Raw genomic sequence first — 27,640 nt, 5'->3', positions numbered from 1 at the left:
GTTATTTTTATCACCATAATTCTTGCCATCATATTCCAAGATGTCATTTTTCATTGTTTCACTGCACTTTAAACTGCCAATGATAAGGACTTCTCATTCTTTTTCTCCGTGTTCCACTATAACTGGAAAATTAAAAAAAAAAAAAAACCTGCAAAGATTATGTGAACCTTAATTATAACAGCAAATAGAATAAATCCAGTTAGTCCTCTTGCTGAGGATTCCAGTGGGAACTAAAAAATGTCACAGCCTAAACTTAGGCTATTCATATTTGTATGAGTCAAGTCCTAATTACGAGTGCTGCATTAATGACACAGAAACAGCAGAAGAGAACCTCAGAGGGTGGTTATCCTTAGGACATGAAATATTGATAAAAAGTGATGAAAGAGAATCACTAAATGTGAAATATATATAGTTCAAATAGGCATAAAGTTGTCCACAGCAGAAACCAAGGGAAATAGAGAAGAGTTATACTCCAGTCATTTATTTCCCTGAGGATGTAGGACAGAGGAAATATATCCTTTCCTCTTCCACTTTTTTTCCCAAGCTGTCATCAAACGCTTCTATTTCCATGTAAAAAAACCCTAAATCCTTTTGAATTCCAGATCCTGTCACCATTCTCCAACTTTTTCTCCTTTCCTGGCTAGACCATTCTCTTTTTTCTCCTCATCTCCCACTCCTGCTCCACATAGGATTTTGTCAGCCCAGAAACCCACACACTGACTGAGCATCCCAGTTTAAAATCACAACCCATGTTTGTAGTCACAAGCCTTCAGTTTGGAAGATACACAGCAGGATCTCTTGAGATCTGCTTCCTTTGCACCAGCTATATTCACAGCAGAAATACAAGTTGATTTCTCATGATTCATGTGGTTCACATGAAGTCAGTTGCACCTGGATGGTAGTACTGACTTATTTTGGTGGGTAATGGTAGTAAATCCTGCACAGCAAGACTGAAGATTAGTATTTTCTGATAAAAAATGCTTTAACTTAAAATTCCTGCTTTTGTTATTACACACAAGGTAATAGTTTGTTATAACAAGAAGTTGAAGTCGAGTTCTCAGCCCAGGTAAATTTTTCCTTCAACAGCTGGGGCCTGAGCTGCAGCACTCCCCAGGGAGCTAATTTCTTCCTTTAGGGAATGGCATGGCAGAGTTCCACTGGAGCTGCCTTATAGCCCCTAAAATCAAGAGCCAAACAAGATTAAGGTGATAAAAAGATGTTACCATTTATTGAAGGTCCTCCAGGCTCACTTCTGGTAGAATGCACATGTGATACAGGGCTTCAACAGTTTTATCAATTTTGAATTAGTTTAATTGACAAGAATTCCCAATTAAAAGTACAGTTAATGAAATAATTCCCATCTTGGTTCATCCTCCTAACAAAGCCTCCCCCCTTGCTTTTAGTCCTATATTGTTTATGTCTAAATACATGGGAAAGTGGAAGAATGGCCTTGGTTCGCTGAAGAAGCAAGACTGGAACAGGACTCCAGGAATATCTTTGTGTAACAGGGTAGGAAAAGTGCTGGAGTCAACTGAGAAACTATAGAATTATAAAATGCAGAGCCATGAATATATGAAAAATATATAAAAAGTGAAAATCTTTTGGCGGCAGAGTCACACAGTCTCTCTTGGTGCCCACCCTCAGCTATGTCATGGGTAGCTCATCAGACACATCCAACTGCATGACTTAAACAGTTTGGGGCAAGAATCTTGTCTGGAATTTCATGGGATATTATATTGTATTGCCTGTAATCTGCTAGCAAGTGTTGCAACAAGGCTTGATAAGAAGTACATTGCCTTACACCTTCTATCCTTGCCCCTGCTCATGGGAGGTTAGAGCAGAGCACACACCTGGCAGGATTTTTGATTTGTGTTTTGTTTAAAAAAAATGCCCAGTATTACTGTTTTGCAGAGAAAAAAAAAATTAGAAAATAGTAGAAACATTTTGTCATTTAGGAGGCTGGATTAAAAAAAAAAGAATTGAGACATTTTGGGTCAACATGGAAAGATATTGAAATACTCTCACTCTTTCCCTTAGTGTATATTAATAAATAAACTGTTCTGCAGTTTGAACAGGACGAAATATTGTCGAAAAGTCGAAACTAATGAAATTCATGAATAACTGTAACACTGACTTGTAATATTACTGTAGAGTGTTAATGCATGCTTTGCAAGTCAATGTTAAAATATGGTGCTGCAGGCAAATTGAATATATAAATCTCTACCCAGACCTTTTTGTTCTTGGGCTGTGGCTTCCTCATTGTAGCTGTTGTAGCCATTTCAAAGCATTTCTCAGGTTATTTGACACAAATAACTTTAGAAGTATATAAAAATATAGTTCACATTAGTTTAGTAAGAGACAACTGGACATTCATGGGAGCATGTTGCAATTAAAATTACAATTTCGTTCATAATTGGAGCACATTACAATTTCCTAATTGTTATTTTTATCCCAACAGTTGTCATACAGCCACAACTCCCATGGCAGCCAGTGGGTGTTTTGTCTTGAATAAGAACTGGACTGTGAAATATTTTGGCCTTTTACTTATCTTCAGTCACTCTGTTAATTTTCATTTAGCATTTTATTACCTTACAGAACTGTGGCTCTTATGTAAATGTTATTGCCATGATTTTGTTTAGAAGCCACATAGCACTTATTTGTAAGGAAGACTACTGAAAGACAACAGTTTTATATAAATGAAAAAAAAAAGAAAGAAAAACCCACACAAATAATTTCCAAACTGTTTCCAAACTAATTTTTTAAACTACTACAAATTTAAAGAGATGATCTTACATTACACAATAGATAGGTAGCTGAATGCCATATATCATCCTTTCCTTAAGCCTAATAATGGGCATTTATGTTCTGAGGTAAAGCATGGTTTATCTAAAAGATTTCCAGTAGAAAAATGCAAGGTGCATTTTAACTGCTGTAGTAAAACTTCAAAATAATATACAATAAAAAAAGAATCGATTCCATTTCTAAGACAAAAGAAAACAGGAAGGTCTTGGCTCTAACAAACAGTCATTATCATGTGGAAAGTAAATACATGAGTAAAAATGACGTGAATGAAGAGGTACATATTTGTTATTGCAAGAAATCATCTAAGAAGTAGCTGTATAATCCCCATGGTCGTGTCTGAGTAAGCTCATTCAAGCCTTTGCTTGATATTTCCATGCCCCTTAAGCAATTTATATTCTCTTTATGATAAGAAAGACATCCGACTTTTACCTGTTATGTTGTTTCAGTGACACAACTTAAAAAGGGCTGTTTAGTCTCTCTCAATATTAATGACAACAACAAGTCACTGTTCGTTAAAAGAATAAGACCAAATCTTCCTTCAACATTCTTATTTCTCTGTTGAAACTGTGACAGAGTTAAAGATCTCAAAATACAAGATACAACTATTCTAGGAATACAACCACCTGATCCCTTACGGCAAACAGTATCGATGGAAGAGCCAAGAGAGTTTGGGATAGAAGGGATTGTTTTTTTTTTTTATTTGGGAGGTGTTTGGGGGAGATTAGACATGAAGAAACAATCACTTGTCTGATGTTTCTCCATTTTACCTACCAGCTCAATGAAATGTGCTGCAAACCTTTCCTTCTCACAGTCTTCCTGCCACCCATGAGTTCACATCAGGAAATGATCCTAAATGTCACCTCTTTCCCTGACTGTACAACCATCCCCAGAGGAGGCTGGATTTAACAGAAGTACCAAATTTTCTCAGTTTAGCCATGTTCTCTCTACTTTGTCACCTGCCAGAGCTTTCCTTGGCACTTCCTCTGTGCTTTCTTTAGCAGCCATCCAATCTGCTTAAGCTTAGGTTCTATAACACTCAGATATAATTAAATATGGATTACTGAAAGGGTGAGGTTGTAAGAATTAACACTTTTTTTTTTTTCCCAAAAATCAGAGTAGACTTTTTTTCATGTTCTTGTTTCTTACTACACAAGACCTACTGATTAAAAAAAATTAAATTAATTTAAAAAGATATAATAAAAAAAGATCCTAGGACACCAAACACACAAGGTACAAGACTGAACATACCAAAAACGTTTTCCTTGGGTGTTTCATGCACTTAAAAAATGTAGAGGTTATGCAAACATTGCATATATTGCAATATATTTCACATTCATCCTGCTTTTTAATATCATAGCCGGGGGAGTATTAATAGCAACATCTGACAGTGGCTATTCTTTACTGGTTTTAATATTAAAATATTGGGGTTTGCATCTTTTCTTTCTCTTGCTCTTTTGCACCCAACAACTGGACAGCTTTCAATACTTAAACCTTTCCACTTCTTTCTAACCAGATTATTTTTTCTATTATTTCTTTATTTCTTGATTTTATTATATTTCCAGTTTAAACCTTTCCTGGTACCTTTTCCTAACATGACGCTGGAGCACTACAGTCATGCCAAGGGTACTTTCAGGGCTCACACTCGTTAACTTTGCTGAGAATCTGCAAACCTTATGTTGAAATAGTCAGGAAGAAGAGTGTACAGCTTCACCTGAAAATCATTAGGTTTCAGGAAGCCTCATAACAGCCACTCTTGTTTGTTTTATATAACTAGAATTATTTGCACCCCGATCTTCAGCATCTTGCTGAAGTACAGTTATGAATCGATCTAGATTTTTTTTTTAGGCTGAAAAACCTTGAAGCAAAGAGCATTTAATATGTTAAATATATACTGTGGAAAGAGATACCATAAAATAGGAAAATTAAGAAAAAATATAAAAATAAGAAATCAACAGCTTTACAGAAGTTGAGCTCCTGGAAACCTCAGGAGACGAATGATAAATGTGTGTGTACTCGTATGTGTACAGACACCAAATTCGAGGTTCACTTGTGGTCCTTCCCATGGAAACCAGAAAAAGGGATTTATTAAATCCAGAGTTTATTCCTGATTGACATTAACCAAACACACTCCTATACACGTACACTACATCTACATGTAGAGAGAACACAGGAATAATTGCTGTCCTTATTTTCAATATCTGACTAAGTGGGAAGACTCATCCTCCTCAAGTGTTTCTTCTCTTTGACAGCAAAGACTGAGCTAAATTGAACTCTTCCCTCTTGAAGAGGAAATCAGGATGGGGTGACATCTGCCCATTCTGTTGCTGAGCTGTTGCCCAAAAGTAAGGCTACAGAACAAACAATGTTGGCACAATTCAGTGTCAAATGCACAACTGCCAGTGGGTGTGTGTGTGCCAAAACAGGCCCTCACAACACATATTCCACCACTCAAACCTTACCATAATGAATACTATTTGGGTTAAAATGTCTGTATGGGAAGGTCTGGATGGTTATCCATGAAAAATATGTTTGGCCTCTTTAAATGCACGCTTGTTTTATGTTCTTTACCTTTGCTATCTTGTACTACCTTAAAGCACAGGACCAGCTGTTCCACAAATGGGTCATCACTCAGTATCTTTTTTGCTTTCTGAATTGGTGCACAAAGAAAGCCTTAGCAACCAAAAACTACTTAAATTTGCACTGTAAAGGAGAGAAATTCCTTCCTCAGTAGTCTTTATGTTTTCACAGTCAATCCAGTGCTTTAAAGATGGTCATAAGACTCTTTAAACCCAAAGTAAGCATACAGTAAGCCTCTTTGTGGTGCTATTTTTTGATTAAAGTCCTCTTCATCAGGCTTGTTAACCTGTTTCTAAATCCTCAACTAACGACCTGTCCTGTTTGGTTTGCTTTCATTAGTGTTTGCTTATTTTTATTTCCATATATCTAACGACTGGATGGGAATCTTTAGTGAAATTTAATCCCAGTGTATCAACAGAGATGACAATTTCTTCTTCTTCACTCTAACTTTCAACACACATTCCCACCAAATTCCCCTCCCTACTGGGAGCACACATGCCACTGCATGGCAAGACAGATCAGGGAGCTGAACCAAGCGAACACTGACTGTATCAGGGAAATTGCATTATGGATGAGGCCCTTTCAGCTGGAACAACCACCTGATGTAGCTCCACACAGAGCTGTGCAGTGCTAGCACAAGCACAAAGGAGAGAGCAGGAGAGCACGGGTGTTCTGGAAGAGGGAGTCAGAAATGAAAAGTCTGTGTGGAGGAAACAACCCTTGCAACATCAGCCAACCCCACTGCTGCCTTTCCCTAAGCATGCCTGTCTCCAGACCCACTCCCTCTGTGCCCATGATCAACTCATTAATCCCACTTTTTTGCCTGTCAGCTTCTCTCGCCATGAATTTCTTATCTTGGTTTTCAGCACTTCTCAGACAAAAATCTGTCCTTTCTAGCTGGAGAGGTTTTTTTGTCAACTCTTCTCTATCGAGTTTAGACTTTTCACAGAATCCCAGATTCAGTGAGGTTGGAAAAAACCTCCAAGAGCATCGAGTCCAACCTGTGACCAATCTCCTCCTTGCCAGATCACTGAGTGCCACATCCAGTAGTGGTTCCTTGAACAATTCCAAGACATTGTGTCCCCCCCACAAAAAGCTGCTCTTTTTTCACAGTTCTCCTATGTTTCAACTCTACTTCTTGGGAGTACAGAGGACTCAAGGAGCAGCAGGGTCCACTGAGATCCCTGCAGCAACAAGAACAGTACTTTGTTCATTTTGCTCATTCCTGCTTCACCTTCAGAGGATGAAGAAATAAATATCAAACAATAATCTTTGGCTTTTTTATTCACTTCTCTTAGCTGACTAGAGCTAGAGCTAGTCCTGCTCTTTTTATCTGTCCTAGCAAGGAGAAGACACCTGTAAAACCTCTTTTTGGGGAACACTGCTTCCCAGATGGAAAAGCAGTACTTGTGTAAAGCTACCCTGTTGATACAGACCTGGTACCAAGAGACTATACATTCACCTGGTTTAATAGAAGCATAGAATTTTGGCTGGAAAGGGACTTTAAAATATCATCCAGTTCCACCCTCTGCCATGGTCAGGGGCACCTTCCACTAGACCAGGTTTCTCAGACCCCCATCCTACCTGGCCTTGATCTGAGCTGAGTTCAGTCTGAGGCAGATGCCTGGCATGAAAAGCTTCATCTTGGAAAAGTTCTGCCTCAAAATTCAGGCAAGAAAAGGAAAAACAATCAGAAAAAAAAGTTTGTGATGTAAAGCAGCGTCTAGTTTAGGGGATACCATATGATCTTCCACTTGTATTTGTACATTGTGATGAATGTTGCATAACCACCACACCCTCTGAAATGATGCAGATTATGGAAAAATGCCCATATATGAGTTTCTCAGGCAGCTGCCAGCACTGCAGGCTAATCTCAACCTCCTAGCTCCCTTTTTTTGTCAATCTTGGGAAGAAGTGAGCCATTTTGCTAAACTGTGTTATTTTTATGACATATGGACAGACAGTCACCAAGGAATGGGCTAAAAATACTAATTGATTTTCATTCCTGACCTAAGCAAGATTTCCAGCTTTCAAATGCGACAGGCTACTCTAATAGCCTTCAGTGCCACCTGGCATCCAGAACTATTTTTACTGCATAAGCCTAATTTCCATCAGAATGGGGTTCAATATGACCTTTATAAAATTTTCTGGTTTAGTCTATATTTTGCTTGGAATAGATGGAAAAGTAATTAGCAAGCTAGCTTCAGGCACGGGAAAAAAATAAAATATTCAGTTCGAGAAGAAAAAAGAAAGGAATGGCTACAAATGCGTAAACCAAGTTCAGCAAGACAGTAAATCTGTGGTACAGACCCTGGGGGAATGGCAAATCCCTTCCCTTAGAATAATTCTGAAAGATGATTTTCCTCTTTGAAATGTGTGAAATAGAATAGCTTTGCACACCACAGCAAAATCACTGTGACCTGAAAGACAGCCTGGGACCTGTCACAAAACCCCAGCTCCAGATCCTGCTGTGCAGTGGGCAGGAAGCTGAAGTCCTTGAGACTTGACCAGATGCATCCTTGATGGTTTGAGGGTGACACAGAGAGCAGATTAAACATCTCATCCTCTTCTTTTGAAAGTTTCATTTCAATAACTTTAAAGAAAAAAAACCTGGTTTGGTTTCTCTTTCCTGATCATCTTAGAATCATAAAATGGTTTGGGCTGGAAGGAACCAAAAACATCATCCAGGTCCAATAATCATCATAGTAATCATTAAAGAAGTTACAATTTTTTTTTTTTTATTTTTTTTTTTTTTTACAACCAATAAAAGCCTCTAGGGCATTATTTTCAGGTGGAAGAGGACCCTTTGTGAAATCCAGTTTCACACCCACATCGGTTAAGTATTTTAAGGACAGACATGTGGTGTAGCTGTTATATAAGTTTATAACTATATTTTTCATGTAAATATTAATGCCAGTAAGATCTCAAATGTTTTTCCATTTGAAGTTTTAGTGCTCTGAGAACCAAGAGCATGTGTCCATCACCTCAACCAAATGGATCTCTCAGGCTCTTTGATGAACAGGGCAGTGCCAAACGGTAAAAGCATTTTCTGACATGAAGTAAGGAAAGGAAAAATTTATTACAAAAATTGTCTCTTCAAGAAATGATCTATTTAATATTTGAATGATAGGCTGGTTTGGGTTGGAAGGGATGTTAAATCCCATCCAGTGCCACCCCTGCCATGGCAGGGACACCTCCCACTGTCCCAGGCTGCTCCCAGCCCCAATGTCCAGCCTGGCCTTGGGCACTGCCAGGGATCCAGGGGCAGCCCCAGCTGCTCTGGGCACCCTGTGCCAGGGCCTGCCCACCCTCACAGGGAACAATTCCTTCCTGATTTCCCATCTAAATCTACGTATTTTTAAACTGTCTTATATAAAATTACTTTAAACTATCTAATATAAATCCATCTAAGCTGGTGCCAAATGGAACCCTCCTACCTTCAAGTCTATATCATTATGAAAAGTCAAAACCATAAAAATTTAATATTCTGAATATCAAAGTAATATTAAACTGATACATGAGAAAATCTGGGATTTGAATAATAATATGTCTAATGTTTAAAATCTATCAAAAAGGACAATCCAGTAAATTTTTAAATGCAAGGACATTTAGATAGAGAAAAAACTAACTCTTTTATAACATGTTTGTAGTACAAGTGCCATTCTGTTGTTTGGGTTTTTCTAAAACTCTACATATCTCATGAACTATTTTATTTCTGAGTAATCAATAATTCCACCACAAATACTCTCCTAAGAGTCATCAAGGCTATGCCCAGCAAGTCAGCTTTGAAATATCTATTGAACAAAATGATTTATAACTACCTTTAATTTTTCATCTATTTAAATGTATTTTCTTTCTCTAAACCATATTTTTTTAAAGTCTATGAATAAAAAGACAAACACCAAGGCAATATGCTTTGGTGTCCTGCTTTAAAAGTCTTCTTAAACACACCAAATCCAAGGAAGAAACCAACCACCAGAGAAACCTGGAGTTTTCCTAGCAGAAATAAGCAGACACACGTAAGCAGTTTAGATTTCAGGTACTGCTTAACACCATGCTGCTAGAGTAAGGGTAATGGGCAACTCTTAATAGTTTTAGATCTTTATTTTTCATGACTTTTTGAAAACTGTAAGCATTATGTCTAGGACAACTTGCATCCTGGAACTTTTGCCATTCCATTCTAATTATTTTCTAAAAATTCCATTAATTTCCTTTAATGAAAGGAACTTAATTCTGTAGATTTTTCCAGCAGAAGTCTCTTTCATTTGATACTTTCCAACTTTCCCTGTTTCTCAAAAGTGATTCCCCCCCCCCATATTATTTACTTCTTTAGGAAAAACATGCAAAATAATTTTTATATAATTTGAAATTCTAAATAAAAAGAGAACAGCATAAATATTACATGGAATTGTAGAAGAATAATATTATTTTCCAGGGGAAAAAATAGACTGCTTGTAGTGGTTGCACGCAAATATTCAGAGCCATGAGGTTGTTGAAGGGTTTATTTTTTAGTAATGTCTTTGAAGAAGGGGCTCCTGTCATATATTGAGTCTTTAATCTCTGCAACACCTAGATTTAATTAAGAAAATAGTAAAACTCACACTGTAAAGGAGCTTTTACTAGCATGAAATCCTAAATGTGTTTGCATATGTTATATAGCTGGGGTGCAAAGACGAAAATGCCAGTTTCCTAAAGAGTTAGGCCTGAAAAAAAAATCAATGGCAGAGGCAAGGAATGGCTCCAGTTAAGTGATGATCTCAGAGGAGAGGTATTTATTACTTCAGTCAAAAGCACTGTGTAGAGACAAGTGAACAAACTGCTGCACGTCATGCTGTGCTCTGTCTCATCAGGTCCTGGAAGAATTACTCTTTAATAACGGGAGAAATGACTCCAGGCTCCCTGAAGTGACGTTGGGGGGAATCCATAAAACCACGGGGAAACATTTTTGGGATGCAAAGCTTCAAACAGCAGGACATCCAGCAGGAGTTGCTGCACCGGGCTTAAAAGCAGTTGTCAGCAAAGCAGTCTTCTCCTGGCTCAACAAAAAACCTTTAAAGACTCATGACACATATGGATGGGGTAAAACCACAAGGAAATGAGAAAATTGTCCTGAGATTTTCCTAGCTTCGGTGCATGAGCATCTGGAAAAACTATTTAATTGATAAATAATTAAATAACTTATTTATTTGATCAAATTTTATATTAAATAGATCAAAATAAAGAAAGGTGGTAAAGTGACTCAAAAGAGAGTTTAGATGTCCACAACAACATTAAATCATAGGTATTTAACTGGAATGAAAAAAGAGAACTAGAAGAATGCTCACCCAGAAGTAGTGCTAAGGAAAACTTTGTTGAAACTGTGAGGAAAACCTGGAAAAGCTCCTTGGTTTATCTTTGCATATGAAGTAACATGGATGAAAGATAGTGGGTTATAATTAGAGTTCATTAGTCTGAAGCATTCTGAAACTGAAGGAACTCAGTGAAATAGCATTTTCTATAGAGAGATAACTACAGGGCACTTACTATTACAGGATTATTGATCTTCAATCTAGTGGTTCCAACACTCAAAGTAAAATTTTAGTAACTTTGCTTCTACAAGATTCCCTGCAGATGGCATTGCCAGAGCAGCTAGACCCTATCCCAAAAAGCAGAACACGGGGAAATAGCCTTGTTTGATCCCTTTGATTAAACAGGAAAGGAAATTTTAGTTTTGGTCCTGATTAGAGGTCAATTAAAAGTTTGGAATTTTCATAAAACATTGAAATCATATTTATAGTCTTCATAAAAATACTAGATCCAGTTTATCCTACTTCAGGATCTTTTATAAGGGAAGGCATTGTTTGGAAAATTGCTATGTGTATGAATAATGGTTAGATAAATTTCATTAACTGGAGGAACCTTGCTGCTTTTTTTGTGGAAAAGAGCAAAATCTGTTATTTGATAAAACTGCCTCTACCAGGCACATGCCACTGAATGGCTCTGGGTGAGTGCATGAGGTTTTGAAGGCAGTTTCTATTTATTTTTCTGCACAACAGCAACTTCCAAACTGCATGACTGCATTCCCAGTCTGAGGGAGGGGAATCAGCTTTAAGCAGAACCTACAGTTTTGTAAATGCCAATACAATCTGAGAAATAAGTTATATTAAAACAATCCTGTAAGAATGCAGAACTAATCTGTTACTTTTCAAAATAGCAACGTCTGGTCGTATCTTACAGCAAAATCAATAGAAGCTATAAATTATGGAGCATCTGAAGAGCTAGTATTGCTTCTGAAGTTTTAAGATAGAAATTAACGTTAGGTTGCACTTTATTAATGGATTTTTCTCTTAGTATAAATCATATCTGTAGTGCAGCCCATGTGGCTGTGCTATAAATTCCACTTCTCCTCCACTTGCCCATTTTCAGCTGATCTATCTGGTTAGCTTGGCCAGATCAATGTTAGGAGCTCTCACATAAACAGCAGTGGGGTTCGAACTACAGTGAGGGAGGTCATGTCTTCACGAGATGCTCTAAAAAAATGTGTGTATTTAAACCATTTCCCTAAAGGGAAAAAAGCTAGGGTTTTATTCTTTCCTATGCAAAAACCCCCATCCTTTTGTAACTAACATTTCTACTGAGCAGCTGAAGTAGGTTTCTGCTAAAACCACTTTCCATGAAAATTTCAAGACTGACAGATCTCTCAAGAAATGGAGAGTTGAAAGCTGATGTTCAGTAATTACAATGCATAGTCCATGGGGGTGTGTGAGTTTCTCCAAATCCCTCTTTTCTCTGTTTCACAATGTTGTTTCTCATCTCAGTCCTGCTCCCTGCTCATTCTGTTGCTACATTCATGTTTAAAGCTCCCTTTTGCTTCTTTCTGTATTCAGTTCTAGTCTTAACTACTCTCCCTCTCTCACATTCTACTCTTGGCTTTGTTCTCCTTCCTTTCATTTTTTATTCTCTGCCGTATCCTAATTACTTATATTGCTCCCCAGTTGTAGGTTAGCGTTGTAAACAGTGTTCAATCCTTCCCTGCCACCTTCCTCTCTTCTTTCACTTTCCTCACCTTTTCTCTTCTGCTCCTCTGGAGACCTTTCCTTCTTTTAACAAGCCACTAAAAAGTGATTCCCCATTTATTTGACGTTTTAGCTCGCTGAGTTTGTACAACTCGGTGCCATTTCAAACATGTTAGGCTGCTCAGTGGCATTCTTCTCTGGTACACTGTCTTCTTTTTCCTTTAAATACTCCCCAGCTAATGGATTGCCAATTAATCAGAAATAGTTAATCTTCACAATAAAATAAACACGATGCATTTGCGTCTCTCTGGGAGCTCCTAAACTAATTTTTATGACTGTGATGGTAACCATTCTCACTGCTTGGCAGCTTGTCAATGGAAATAAAAGTTTCCTGAGCAGATACCCAAGCCGTCGTTTGGAGAATGTTTTCTTTGAGCAGGATGCTCCTGCATCTGCTGCCTTTCCCTTCCTTCACTGATTGTGCCCAGGTCTTTGAGGATGTCAGTTGTGGGGCATCAAGCAGATGACTGAGTTTCACCAGCATAAAGACAGAGACAAATCTAACATAAAGGAAAAAAACAAAACAAAAAAACCCTTTTTTTTTTTTTTTTTTTTTTAAGTCCTGATTTCTTTTGACTCATTTTGTTATCTGAAACTTCATCTGCCAGCTTAACCACGGAAAAAAGAAAAAGGAAAGAACGTGCCACTGATATTTTTAAATGCTACAGGAGGAGTATATTTCCTACTGACTCCAAACTGGGGGGAAAGAAGACAAAAAGAAGGTGGGAACAGACAGAAGAGGATAGAACCCAGCTGTGATGTGTCCATTTACCACATTATACACAAAATGAAACTGGCTAAAATGATTTTTAAAAGATGTAGCTCTCAAGAAATGGTTACCACAGTGCAGATGGAACGTAAATTATTCATACCTGCTGAAGTTGGTTCCTCTTCAATGGAGGCTGTGCAAAAAGGTGTCAGGAGTGGGGAGGGAGGCAGGGACAGGGAATGGGAAGGGAAGAGGAAGGAAGGGGAAGAGAGAGAGAAAAAGAGAAAAAATACAAATGAAGAAAGCCATGTAATACTAATGGTTGTATTACTTACATTTTCTTAATATAAAAGCAATTAGATACAATGAAAAACTTTATTCTCGTCATCCTCCACCCCTTCTGCTCCCTTCAGTTTCTTCCCAGGCTGGTGGTAATTGCTGATTCTGAAATTGAGCAGTTAGGGAGCCAAAGTGGCAGTTTTGGGGTGGTTTGTAGGTGTCTGTGTGTGTATATCTCTCATGGACACAACTACCCACTGGGCTCTCCATTCCTGATGTTTATTTTTCTGGGAAAAGCAACAAAAATCCTGCCTTCACCTCTCCCTTTTGTTGACAGATAACCATTAAATTGCCTTAAGTTGCCATCAAAAAGCACTGATGACTCTGGGCTGTATATTACCCTCACATTCAAAATAAGGAAACAGACGTATTCCCAGCAAAAGTGCATTTTAAAAGTACATCAGTGACCTAGTTCTTTCTCTCCTTTTAGTGAGTGTGTTTTATACAGACATGCATCACAAAAACGGTCTCTTCACAGTCTTGAAAAACTTTTGGATGACAGCAAAAGCTGAATTCTGAAACACTGACTAAAGTGTTTCTCACTTGGATACTGCAAAAGAACCTAGAAGTGAGAGAAGGTTCCATAAAGGTGATATAGAGGCCCTCTTGAGGTATTAGACACGTGTCTCCACACTTTCACTTTTTCTCTTTTAACGACTGCCTGCTACCAGTTGAAATGGAAGCTGCTTCTGTTTGATTTCTTGCAGAACCAGTTCAAACAACGCTCCTTCATCTGTGGCAAGCCTTGATCCACCCTGACAGCCTCAGAGCTTGCACATGGTGTGGGTAAAAATTTCAAACATTTTCCCAAAGACCAGCACTAGGCTGGGTAAACTGACTTTTCTTCTTCCTTTGCTACCACCCCATGTTTTATGCAGGGAGAAACTAGGAGAGGAGCAGGGAGACCGTCCCAATTTTAGCAAAAATTTGTCAACAGGCACCAAGTGCATTTGGGAGCGGCCAAAAAACCTTGGTTAATGCAGTACAATGTTCTATTTGCAACTGTATGTGACAACCAGTGCTGAACACATCAGTTATTCCTAATTGCAGAGTAACATGGTGGCCTTTTGGGGACTGTCAAATCTAATCTAGAGGAAATAACAAGTTAGTCTCTCAAGCACCAGACAACCTTCTTGTGTCTAACCACAGTCACTGGAGGTAAACAGGTGATTTTTATTTCTACATTTTCACATTCAGGTAAACCCTGAAGAAGGCTGCACGGCCAGAACAACATAATGTTATGTCAGACATAACTTAAAAGTGCTCAACATGGTACTTAGCTCAGCCTTGCCTTCTGTAACTCCTTATTTAATGTTTGAATGTGTGTTTTGAAACTAGATGAATCCTTTACACAGTTTACATATATAAAGTGTACATGTATCACATCAAGTTTTCATCGTGTTCTTCTACTGCTTAAACTAAATTTAAATAAAATGTATTTGTGGTAGTAGAAGATTTCGAGGCAATGAAAGAAAGAAGGGAAAATACCAGCCCACTGTTTTTAACTTGAAACAATTGGCTAAATCATTAATTTAACAACATGACAGCTGATTATAAACATACACCAAAAAACCCCCAGAAACCAAAGAAACCAGCCAACCAACAAAAAAAAGGCTAAACAACCCCTCACCCCCAAACACCACAAAAACAACACTGACAACAAGCCCCTGAACCAGAATATTTGGAATATTTAAATCTTAGAACAACAGAATCTGAAGTAAATAAACAAACTACAAAATTAAGTAAAAAAAAGTAGGTTGCAATTTCTCAAGGTACCAGTGGAAGAGACAACTATACAGACAGAGCAGAACATGAAAGCTGGAAGTTGAAATTTTACAAATGCCCCAAATCCATATTCGCTCCCAGCTCTACTGCTGCTTGAATGAAAAATAATTCAAAGTACTGGAGACTGTGCTCTAAAACTGGTTAAACAAAATTGTCCAATTATACCAGGAATACTTATTCCAGTAACCATTTCCTTCAGATTGCTATTTGAATAATATTCTGAGACTTAATTATGGGGATGAATAGCAGCATTAGCAATTCAAAGCTGGATTCTGTTATTAGTCAGATGGTTGTTTCAGAGGGACCACTCTGTGCTTAGGTACACATCTAAATAAAACAGGATAGCTGAATCTCAGCTGAATAAATCACTCAGATGCCAAGACAGCTCTGCCAATAATATTACTTTTCTGTTTATTTAATTAATTTTGTCTATTTGGTTGCTGGTTTAAGCTCTTCCAGGAATAGACTCTGTTCTTTTCTCGTCTGAGTTAGAGTTAGTGAGAACTGCTTTTGCAAAAAGACCTAATTCTGCTTGTCAATACTATATTTTTTAATCCTAGACAGATGTTAAAGATGAATATTAAAAATGGAGATGCAAATGCAGTTATGAACTTGTTCATAATTCATACAGACTTTTAGAAAAAAATTAACTTAATCTCTTGCTTTTTTGTGACAAGATATTTTTCCCTCCCTTTAGATTAATAAACCATGTTTAGAAAAAAACAGCCTTCAGTAAGAAATTGAGTACTCAAAGAATACATCTACTTTTGTTTTATCGTACCATTTCAAATGCAATATCAGCACTCTGCTTCCCACTTCGTTAGGAAATGCACTCAATTATCACACCAAAAATTTCCTACACGACACCACCGCTTTGGTATTTTTTTTTCCCATCAGCAGTGATTTAAAACATTTAGTTATTTTTAAAAAGCTATTTATATAGTGACGCATCCCCAGGGTAATTATCTGTAATTTACTCTTTGCTTCTTTCAGAGGAATGGAGAGGGAGTAAGATGGAGTTGCCTTGCTCAACTGGGCTGGCACAAGCTGGTGACTCACTACAGTGGGTGGTGAGTCCCCATCAGCCTGAAATTCTCCTTCTGACTCCTGAAATGTATGACTCCCACAGAGGAGCCAGTAATTTAACAAAAAAAAAAAAAAGCCACAAAGAAGTCACAGGCATCCCCAAGTCATGGTCTGATAACAGCACTGCATGACTTTACACTGTAATTACATCTTTAAAGCATTTTCAGCGACACATTTCTTCCACTTTTAATGGATCATTGGCAAAATATAATAGGACATATGACAGGAGAAATGTTGGATTTTATCTTCTTTGGAAATACCTGATGTTCACTGGGGTAAACTTAATCTTGTTTTTCTTGCATGACATCAGTGGGATAAAAAAACCCAAGAATACATTGGCAGGTTTGGAAAGCCTATACCAGGATACATGCCATCCAACATTAGCTTAAGAGAGGGAATGCAGAAAGGCAATGCTTGGATTGTATCTGAATATCTCTGCCAGACTCCTGACTATTTCTCTTACAATGGTAGAGACCTTGACAAGTCTGGGAAAAAAAATCTCAATTTTGAAGCATAAATATCTCGGTTTAGGCAGATCCATTGTAACAGCCTGCTACACTGTGTTATATCTTATGACACATTACCCTGGCTTTGCATTACATTAAAGCTTGTGTTGATTTTACATTAATGTGAAATATTATTTTTTAACACTCAAATAAAATGTAGGTCTCATATGAAAGAATAAACTTAGACATATATGGCATTATGCCTATGGAAAATCTGTGCAAGAGGTCTGCAACATTATCCAAAGGAATGGTAAGCTCCAAGAGCAAATGACATTTTTTCTGAATGCAACATCAAAAATAAATTATATTCTGCTCATCATCATATCTCAGCCTCTCAGAGGACCTGCATGCAAGGAAGACCGACTGACTTCCCAAAATCTCAGCTCTAGTCATTTAGAATGTGACTTTAATGCTACAGATGTTTCACTGAAAACACGTGCTTAAGAAGCCAGTCTCTTCCCTCTCTCCCCATCTGACAGACCTCAGCACTCACAGGCCCTTGGAGCACCATTTGCCTCCTTCCTGCTTCAGCTGGACAAGTTGTTTTTGCAATCATTCATGAGAAAAAAACCAAAACCAACCAAAAAACTCTACAAAAATCCCAAACAAATAGACAAAAAAGGCACAGCAGAGAGAAAAGAAGCAAACAAAAACAAAACCAGAAGGAACACACCACGCTTCCCACCAGTGCATGTCAGAGATAACTTTCCATGAACTGATGAAACTCTGCTTGGGTGACAGATGTTGGATGGAGGACAAATATGTTCATTAAGGAACCCTAAAAGTGGCCCTTGGCACTTAGTAGAGAAGATGTATCACTTTTCAAAGGTTAACATCAATTTAAGCACCTAAAACCTATGAAAAATTCACTCTTTATTCATTGTTTTATTTCAAGAAAAAAAAATTCTAATAAAAAGTGTGTGCCTGAGCAAAATGTCAGGTGTTATTAAAATCTAGAATACTACTGTCTTAAAATGACAGAAATGCCAATAAAGGCATCTAATTCATTCTCACTAGTCTTCCTTTTTTACCAATCATCAGGACCATCACTGCTGGGTGAGAATATGTTTAAATATCAAATAAAAATTTTATTTAGGTGAAATACTGTATTTTGTAGAAGACAAGATTAGATAATGATTTTTTTGTGTGTGCATTCCTTCACATTTACACCTCTCTAGAACAAGGCAGGAGTGCCCCAGTATTTGGCAGGGTGACATTCTTATGGAAAACAGTGTAAAGAAATTTAGTTTTAAAGCAATTCTTGAGTTCTTAGTCAGCTCCAGCTCTTGCCAAGGATTTCAGCGCTGCCAAAGGCACAACACTACTGAAAGTTTTAATTCTGAAACTGGGAGTAGTCTGTCATGGCTTGAAATATCACACAGTTTTACACACACGCGCACACACGATGCCAATATGCAGTTTTGAGAAGATGTGAATGTTCCAAAAGAGCAGAAAATGTAATGAGAAGGTACCCTGGCACTTGGGTGTCCAAAACAACAAGAGTACTCAAATGGCTAAAAGTGGGTAAGGCTGCAAATCAGTGTGCAGTAGACTTTGCTTCTTTAAATGTCAAAGAGCACTCTCCAGCAACCAAATGAATAAGCTTAAAATAAAATTTTACAGCTAAGAAAAAGGCTGTAAAATACAGTTACAGACACAGGTACCTGCTAGCATCTGTTACACTTGTGGATGCAAAAACCTACCTGGGAAATCCCCATAGGCACACATAGAAAGCTTTGCCTTTCAAGCCAAACAATTTTGTCTTTTCATATTTCAGTCACTTGCCTGAAGCTGTTTCACTTGGTTGTTTTGTGTGTTTTAAGGGAAATTTTACTACCAGTTCTTATGTGAATGCAGAATTTTAAAATAACATCACATACCAAACTGCAAAGTAATAATGGTGACAGTATTTTTTATTTTATGGTTATCCTCCCACCTGGGGGAAAAAAAATACAATAAAAGCCCACTCAGATGTTCACAGAGTGTTTGCTGGCTCTGGACTGGTACAGGAGGCTGGATTAAGTCTCTCAGTGTGGTATTTGATCTGTAGCACACCACTTGAAAATATTCAACGTGCAACATCCAACAGCATTAACAAGGATTCAAATGACAATAAAAAATGCCCAGAACAGATGAGAAAATAGCAGTTAAGACAAATAAACACCAACTCTATTCAGTCCTGTAATATCAGACACTAACCTTAATGCATGAACTTCTGTGCCACTATTTGCCATTTTTAACCCCAAAATAGCTTCAACCTGGCTTGCTGCCAGTGAATTACACCCAGACTGAGCACTTTGCCTCATGGAAGCACATACTGGGAAGTTCAATGAATACACAGGAAACCACAGAGACTTTCAAACTGTAAAGTTTCAGGATAAATATGAATCCTCCAATTTTCAGTGCTTTCCCAAACACTTTGAAAGTTTTGGCAAGCTGTCTAATGTGCCAGTTGCAAAGATTGTGCTGCCATCCTTTTTGGGGAACGAAGCTGTATAAACCAGCAGGCAGACAGCAACTTTATCATAAAATCATTAAGATTGGGCAACACCTCTTAAAACATTCAGCCAGCACGTTAAATTCTTTAGATCAAAAGCAGAAGAAAGTATTCAACAGTCACAGCTTCACAGAAAATACATCATCATAAATAAAACTGCACAGGACCAGGGGCATACAGTCCTTGGTGCCAATGACTGGCTTCATTATAGGTCCTACAAAAGAATTAACTGGGTTTTTTCTTCTTTTGTTTATTCCCATATAAGTCTAGAGTACTCTGTTCAGCATGACTGGGGGCCAGCATGCTGCTTTACCAAGGTAATTTCCACACAACACGACCTCCATCACAGGAAACCTGAACTGTGAATTGCATAACGTGCCAAGAGGAGAATTCAGAGGAGCAGATGGCAGATAAAATGAAAGATGTGATGTTGGAGGGGTCCCATGCAGGGAGGCATGTCTCTTCAGTTCAATGTGTGATTTTTAATCATTTTTCCGTAAATTCAGGAGCAAAGAGAGTGCCCCACTGTAAAGCTACACATCATGAACACAGGTGTGAGAGAAGGATCAAGTCCTGGTGCAAGAAAAGCAAAGCAGGTATTTTCAAATTATTTAGAGGATATGTTCATTGCTCACGTAAAATTTGGAGACTGGGACCTCCTGCTTAAGGAATAATAGACAAGTATCCACTTCTAACTTTTCTGAGTGGGCAGAAACAAAAGAAGATCCTATGAACTTTGCAGCTAATATTGGGTTTATATTTAACTTCAGTACAACCAGAATAAAACTAAATATACCCTTCTGAATCCATTATTGCATAGCACTGGAAAATATAATTTAAAAATACCTGTGATATAGAATGTGGCAAAAACAGTGTCAGCAATGCCCAGTTTCAATAAAACACTGCCCTTATCTAGATATCAAAAATTTCTTATCACAGATGTGGGGTCAAAAACAGTGATAATAAGCCATATACCAATTTGTCAAAGGTTATCTGCAGAGGCCATATTGAACCCAGACCTCTTCAAAAATAACACATTTTTTCTGCCCTAAAATACTGCAAACCTTGGCCAATTTGAACTAATTTCTGTGTTCTGTACTGGTTTTACTGAGCACACAAACTTCCTTGCTGACACCTGTACTTCCACAAACCACAAAGCCAAACAAGAAACATGCTCAAGTGTAAAAGAAGATGATTTGTCTCTGTAGCTCACGCTAACATGGCTTTGCAAAGTGCAGACTAGGCAAAAGGACTGTGATAGGAGATAGAAAAAATACACCTGGTGTGAGGTTTCTTTACTCTTCTCATAAATGCTGCGTTTTTCCTCTTATTTTTCATCTATAGCATTCTTAATTTTTCCAAAAATAACTAAAAATTGAGGCCTTTTCTCATGAACAAGGGAAGAACATGTACACTAATTTTTCTTTTATCTCGGTGAATAAAGCTGTTGACTGGAAGCCAACAGTTTATCAGCCTCTCTGAATTCATCCCTGAAAGAAACATTTTCACAGCAGCCATCAGTGAGCACTCTGGTGCTGCTCCATGCCCTTCACTTTTCATTAGTGTGGGAGTCAGGCCTATTGATTTTTCCTCTTTTTTTTTGTAAAGATGTTTTTATTTCATCCTGACTGTATGGATTTCTCCATGTCTCATACTTTCCCATACGTTTCTCAGAGCTGATTTATGCGTTTTCAGTGCAGAGTTTTGGGTTTCCAAGGGGTGCTTAACACCCTTTCCTGTGCCTGCAATTCAAAATCATTCCCAACCAGCACCTCCCACTCCGAGAAAAAAGAGCTGCCAGGCTCTGGAGTGCTGTTCTAAAATTCTCCCCTTCATTTTGGATTTTCCACTCTTCTGTTCTGCAAACAGATGGCAAAACCTCTCCTTGCATTGCCCCCTTCAAGCTCAAGTTGGATGGAGTCTAGAACACTTCCACACATTCCCGTCTCCCCGCGCGCTGTCGCAGCCCATCACAAAAACAAGGATTACTATTATAATCTGCTCTCCTTGGCACTGGAGGTGTAGGAAATGCTTTTCACTTGGGTCGTTTCAGGTCAGAATAATGGAAATCAATACTTTTGTCCTTCCTTCTGGGTTCAGCGATGGCTTGTGTTTGTCAAAAGGAGGAGTCAAGAAACAGGACTTGCACAGAAAAAGCTAGATTGGAATGCCAGGACAAGGGGGAAATGCCTTCCCAGTGCCAGAGGGAAGGGCTGGATGGGAGATTGGGCAGGAATTGTTCCCTGGCAGGGTGGGCAGGCCCTGGCACAGGGTGCCCAGAGCAGCTGGGGCTGCCCCTGGATCCCTGGCAGTGCCCAAGGCCAGGCTGGACATTGGGGCTGGGAGCAGCCTGGGACAGTGGGAGGTGTCCCTGCCATGGCAGGGGGTGAAATTGGTTGGACTTTAAGGTCTCTTCCAGCCCAAACCATTGTGGGATTCTGTGGTTATTGGAATATGAAAAATTAAAAGGACCAATTTCCTTTCTGCTTCCACAGTCTTTATCTCCAGCACTCAGGGTAAATACATTCAAGTGTGTGATCCTGGAGATCTGGGAAAATGACCAGCAGGTACTGACATGGTCAAGGAAGCCTTGGCTGGAACTGGATTGATTTTCATTACAGTTAAGTACACTAACAAAAAATAAATTACTAGCTTACCTTCTCCATCAACTGCTTTGTTCAGGACAAAATCTGAAAAATAATATTTTGTTGCTTGTTTTCCCATTTTTTTAGTTTTTTGTTCCCCACACCTATATCTTAACAAGAAGTATATATTAAGTAGAAGTGGAAAACTTTTTATTTGGGTCAACCAAAAAAATTGCCATGCTTGTAGTGAACCACCTCATCTTCAATCCTTTCAAGAGGAAAAAAGAAACAACTCACTCATTTTATAACCCTTGGAATATTCTTTTAAAAAATTCAAAATTAGACATCAGTAAACACTGTCTCAAAAAATTAAAATGAAAGTAATACATTTTCATAAATATTTTCCTAATTTTTTTTAAGTTACACTTCTCTCTGTTAGTTTTTAGGTCAAAGATCTGTGTTTGTTTTAAAGTTAAAAATTCCTTCTGAATTTAACACTCTCTCATGAATAATTTGCATGGCCCCTGTGGCATTTTCCAGTTAATATTCATGCAAGGAAAAGTTCAGGTTCAGAGATGGGTGATTCAAATGCTAACAGATGCAGTTTTATTGCATTGTCAACTGCTCAACTTTATACAGCATTAACGTTAACACGAAATACTGACTTAACTAAGTCAATGGAGTTGTTGAAGTCTAACAAGGACTTAAATTAAAGACAAAGACAAAATGCAAAAGACAAAAATTAATCCCAAACACTAATTTTTTCCCCCTCCAAAACCTTTTGCGCCAGGAATTTTATGATTACTTCACCAAACAGAAAGTAATCCCCTTAATGAAATTCATTGGATTATTAAAATTTACCTTAAATCACCTATTTTAAAGTCTATGTTAATTACTGTATACAGCATTCTGCAAGCTCTTTCTACATCAAAGATTGTTGTGACTAAGTACAAGGTACATTGAAGAAATCAGACACAAAAAATAGCAGTCATGAAATATTCATCTGGTGAGCAAATCGTTCCACTTCATAAATATTCCATGTTTTAACCTAGTGAATTTTATCCATGACTCTGCATGAAAAAGACACAATGACACGCTATAGATTTAAAAAACACACACACAAATATATGTATAAACATACATGCCCTACTCTGTGTAAGCTGACAAAGCAAAGTGTCTGCTAGAACTGAACGGGCAAAATGTGGCTGAGTTTTCTTCACTTATGGATCTTCTTCCTGTTTCTCTGTAAGATCTTTAGGTGAGATCCACTTTATAAGTGTAAAAGGGACTGACTAAATATATTGTCTTCTGCTGACCTGGAATAAATCAATGAAATTCACATTTATATTACCTTCCACTGGCTGTGCTCCTTTTCCTGTACTACCTTGCAGCTTGAGAATTATTCCAATGGCCCCTCACACCACTTTTTAATGTAGATATCCACTGCAATCACCAGAGTTTAGTCTAGCCAGGACAAATTCCAGCTTACAACTCTGGGATAATTAATTCCTCTGCAATTAGGTCAGTCTTTCCCAGTAGAAAGTGATCATGTAAATTTTGCTACCATTTCGCCATCACAAATGCAAACCTCAGTGAGTGAAAGGCTTCACCAAATGTGGAAAACACTAGATGTTTTCCAAAACATTTTCAGTCTTCATCCCACATGCAGCCCCACAAGTCTGGGGGGAGGACAGTAGCTGCTGGCTGCTCTGTAAAAAGGTGATCAATCAGGTTTCAAAAGAAGAGGGGGTTTTCCCCCCCTTTTTTTTTTTTTTTTTTTTTTTTTTTTTTTTGTGGTTTCGAGGTTTTTTTGTTCGATTTTGTTTTGTTGTTGTGCTTTTTGGTGGTGGTGCTTTTTGTTATTGGGGGTTTTTTGTTTTGTTTTGGGTTTTTGTGCATTTTTTGAGGGTTTTTGATTTGTGAGATGTTATGTTTGTTTTGGGATTGCTTTGGTTTTGTTTTGTGGTTTTTGGTTGATTTGGGGGTTTATTTGTTTGGGTTTTTGTTGGTTTTTCTGGTTTGTTTTTGGTTTTTATTAGTTGGTTTGTTTGTTTTTGTTTTGTTTTTTGGGTTTTTTTTTAATACTTCCAGAAGCTTCTGTTCTCCCTCAGGGAAAGGACAGCTTAATTTAATGAAACTTCCTTTTCTTCTTCAGTCATACCTGGATTTTACCAAGCAAGTTAAACAGTGAAAGCAAATTGAGTAACTTGGTAAAAACTAAGAAATATCAGATGCTTTTGTTTCCAAAGGGCATTAAGGAGGAAAGATGTTAATGGTATATCCATGTTATCCATGAAAACTGAGACAGTAAACTTAAGGACAACAAAATTTTTTCTGTCTATATTTCTTTTTCTTCAGCTTCTAAAGTCCTTTGTCCTTTTGTAGATATCTTGAATCCTTTAAAGGATACTTGTGATCACTGTTCTTGCTCTGCACTGCACAGTGGCATGGGGGATGCTGTATTTTCTTAAAACAATCTGAATTACTGTTCAAAAAAATCCTTCCGATCAAAATCTTGAAAATCAGAATTTCTTACTAGACATAACCTTCCTTGTTTTGTTTTGGGTTTGGATTTCTTTCCCCCTGTATCCTGTGTACATCTTTAAGTACGATATTCCATGAATAAATGTTCTACCTAATTGGGATTACTATTACAGTTTGGGGTTTTACAGAATCACACAATCTCAGAATTGTTTGGGTTGGAAGGACCTTAAATCCATCCCATCCCAACCCCTGCCATGGGCAGGGACACCTCCCACTGTCCCAGGCTGCTCCCAGCCCCAATGTCCAGCCTGGCCTTGGGCACTGCCAGGGATCCAGGGGCAGCCCCAGCTGCTCTGGGCACCCTGTGCCAGGGCCTGCCCACCCTGCCAGGGAACAATTCCTGCCCAATATCCAACCTAAACTTCCCCTTTTCAGTCTGACCCCATTAATCCTTGTCCTATCACTGTTATTCTTGATGAAAGTTTCCTGGTGAAGTTAGGTTTCCATCCCATCCTGCTGGTAATGATTACTCTTCAGGTTGTTTTTGAAATATCAAACTTCTTCCAGCTCTCCTGTACCAAACCAAAGGATGAATAAGGTTCTTGGAAGACTTTCAAAGGTATGTCCCACACATATCCCGCAGTCTGCACCACCACTGGGAAGTCTCAGCCTGTGGTCATTGCTATTCTGCAATAAAATTACACTTACAAGTTGCCATGACCTTTTACTTTGTTATCACAGGTGGTTTTTTCCTTTATCTTTCCAGTAAGAACATTGTCGCCACAGTGCCAGTTGTACCTCGTGTTATGATAACCAAGGATTCATCTGGACCCACAGCAAGTCCATGTTTCAGAATACCCTCAAAAATGAATGGAAAATGCTCAACAGTACTGAAAAAATTATAATTTCTCATCCAGTTTTATATTGAGTAACAGCCCTTGCTAAAATTTGGGTTAGAATCATATCTGCAATATCCAGTTGTCTACACAACAGTGATTCTGCTGAGTGTTTGCAGGACAGATTAACATCTTTTCCTGCTTAATGCCTTTTCCATCAGCAATTTATACTGCAAATATAGTCTTTTATATTGTAAATATTTCCTATTTACCCACTGATCAAATAATTACAGGATCACAGAATTATTTAGGTTGGAAAAGACTTCCAAGATGATAGAGACCAATCTGTGACCTAACCCCACCTTGTCACTTCCCTTGTCTTTCTGGCCACACTATTTTTGATACAAATCCTGTTGCTGATACACCATCCATTTTCCATTTTCTCACCTACTCTTTTTCTTATTAATGAAAATAAATATTACAGTGAATGAGATTCCTCAACATTGAGATATAAAACATCTTTAAAAAAAAACCCATATAAAATTAGTTTGGTACCACCTGTAATGATTTTAAAACAGATTTGGGTTAAGTTTTCTGGTTCTTGTGCCTGCATTTCAGCAAAAGCTTGAAAATAGCAGAGAAAAAGAAAACAGAATGTTACCAGAACAACAGTAGAAATAATCAGAAGTAAGGGTTAGAGAGTTCTGTTACTGGTTGTTGAAAACATAAATACAGAAGCACCTGAGCAGTATCTACACCCAGAAAATAAATCCAGTGCTGAAAAGCTGGTTTTTGTTAGTTTATTTGTTTAATTGCTGACGTCCACCTCAAAAGATGAAGCTGCATTTCTAGATGAAGCTGTAACTGCAGATTGTACCACAGTGGCAGCCAGGTAAAGGGGCAGGCAAAAAAAATCCTTGAAATACACATAATCTAAACAATGCCGTTTTCCAGCTACTTTTAGAGCAGAGACTGACAGCTAGATCAGCTGGGCTTCCCTCACCTTATCAAAATCCCTTCTCTAAATCCCCTCTTCTTCCTGGATTTATCCTATTTGTAAGTTTCCTGGGGACAGCAGAGCTTGGGGATGGCTCTTTGGACTGCAGGCAGCAATGTTTGGGTATGATGGCACACTGTGACTGACAGAGGTCCTCCTGCATGTCCTGACGATGGCCTCTTCTGCTCCTGGTGCTGAGGAATCCTCACAGACAGCTGCAAATCTGAGCTACAAGCAAATCAAGCTACAAGCTTGTGAATGATGGGCCCTGAACACCCGTTAAAAATGTTGAAGTGCACGTAGACTGCTTTTTACATTTTTGACTTGTTCTGGTCTCCGCGAAGCGAGAATACACAGCACCTGTGTCCTCAGCTCCTCTGCCAAAGGGTTTGGTAACCCTTCTCCAGTCTGAGAGGATACTTTTTCTGCTCCCAAAGAGTGGAAATGTGTGGTCTTGCAGATGATCTAGTCCTACAGATCCCATTAAATTGCAAAAAAACTCAATTTCCCTGGAGCTTCTCTTGAACCGCGCAGTCACTCCCCTCTCCCTCTCTTTGTGATGCTGTTTAGCTGCTTTGCTAGGCTGTTTTGATTCCTTTTAATCAGGCTCCCTTCACCACTTTGTTCTCACCAGGCAGGCCATCACTGCTATGTTTCACTGTACTACACTCTGGTTTTCTATTAATCACATCCTCTTTGCTGCTCCATGTCTCACCAGACAGGGTGTTGCCACTGTGATTCGGGTACCACACACTGGCTAACGACATGAAAAAAAAAAATCTTTTTCTACGTTTATGATGCGAAATTGTCTCCTTCCTATCCAAATATGGTTGTGAAGGCTGTAAAAATGCAAATAAACTAGATTTATAGTGTCACCCACAAGTCATGTCTCCTCTCCTACTCAACCTGTAGAGTTCTCAGGCTCCAAGCAGAGCTGTCACACCAAGCCAAGTGATTTCAGTGTAGGAAATGTAGTTTTTAGGGCTGCCAAGTCGAAGCAGAACAGCACAGCTACTATGGAACATTTTTGAATGAGCACAGTTCATGAGAAACAGAGAGATTCAACACTGCTTGTTACAGGATATGAAATTAAATTCAGTGGCAAATGAAATTATTAAAAAAAGAAAAGACATCTAATTCAATTACTGTAGTTTTAATAATTTTTTTTTCCTAAAAAAGTCTTGGATATTCCTCCTAAAGTATTACCACCAGTTTGATTTCAGCAAGGCCAGAAAAAAACTGTGTAATTTAATTCTTTCTGTATTTAACTGTAAGATGCATGAAAGAAATGCTTAACACATCCCAGTTTCTATCAGTATCAAGATTCATAGCCTGCTAGCTTAATATTTACATTCCTTATTTTAGTAAACTTTTTATTTCAT

At 38.2% G+C, this 27,640-nt stretch overlaps 1 protein-coding gene across 2 annotated transcripts in view; it reads right to left on the bottom strand.

Annotated features, from left to right (window-relative positions):
* The window catches only part of EDIL3 (EGF like repeats and discoidin domains 3), a 233,687-nt gene that overhangs the window by 124,353 nt on the left and 81,694 nt on the right, over positions 1–27,640 (bottom strand). The window contains exon 3 of one of the 2 annotated variants that reach the window (XM_069001946.1): positions 13,307–13,336. The exons of the other annotated variant lie outside the window; for it this stretch is intronic. Within the exon in view, the coding sequence (XP_068858047.1) occupies positions 13,307–13,336 (30 nt within the window). The remainder of the gene's footprint in view (positions 1–13,306; positions 13,337–27,640) is intronic. 2 annotated transcript variants of the gene reach the window in all.

Source organism: Aphelocoma coerulescens (assembly GCF_041296385.1).
Source record: "Aphelocoma coerulescens isolate FSJ_1873_10779 chromosome Z unlocalized genomic scaffold, UR_Acoe_1.0 ChrZ, whole genome shotgun sequence".
In the NCBI taxonomy this organism is placed as follows: domain Eukaryota; kingdom Metazoa; phylum Chordata; class Aves; order Passeriformes; family Corvidae; genus Aphelocoma; species Aphelocoma coerulescens.
Note: the sequence above shows the minus strand (reverse complement) of the source record. Positions and strands in the feature narration are given on the sequence as shown.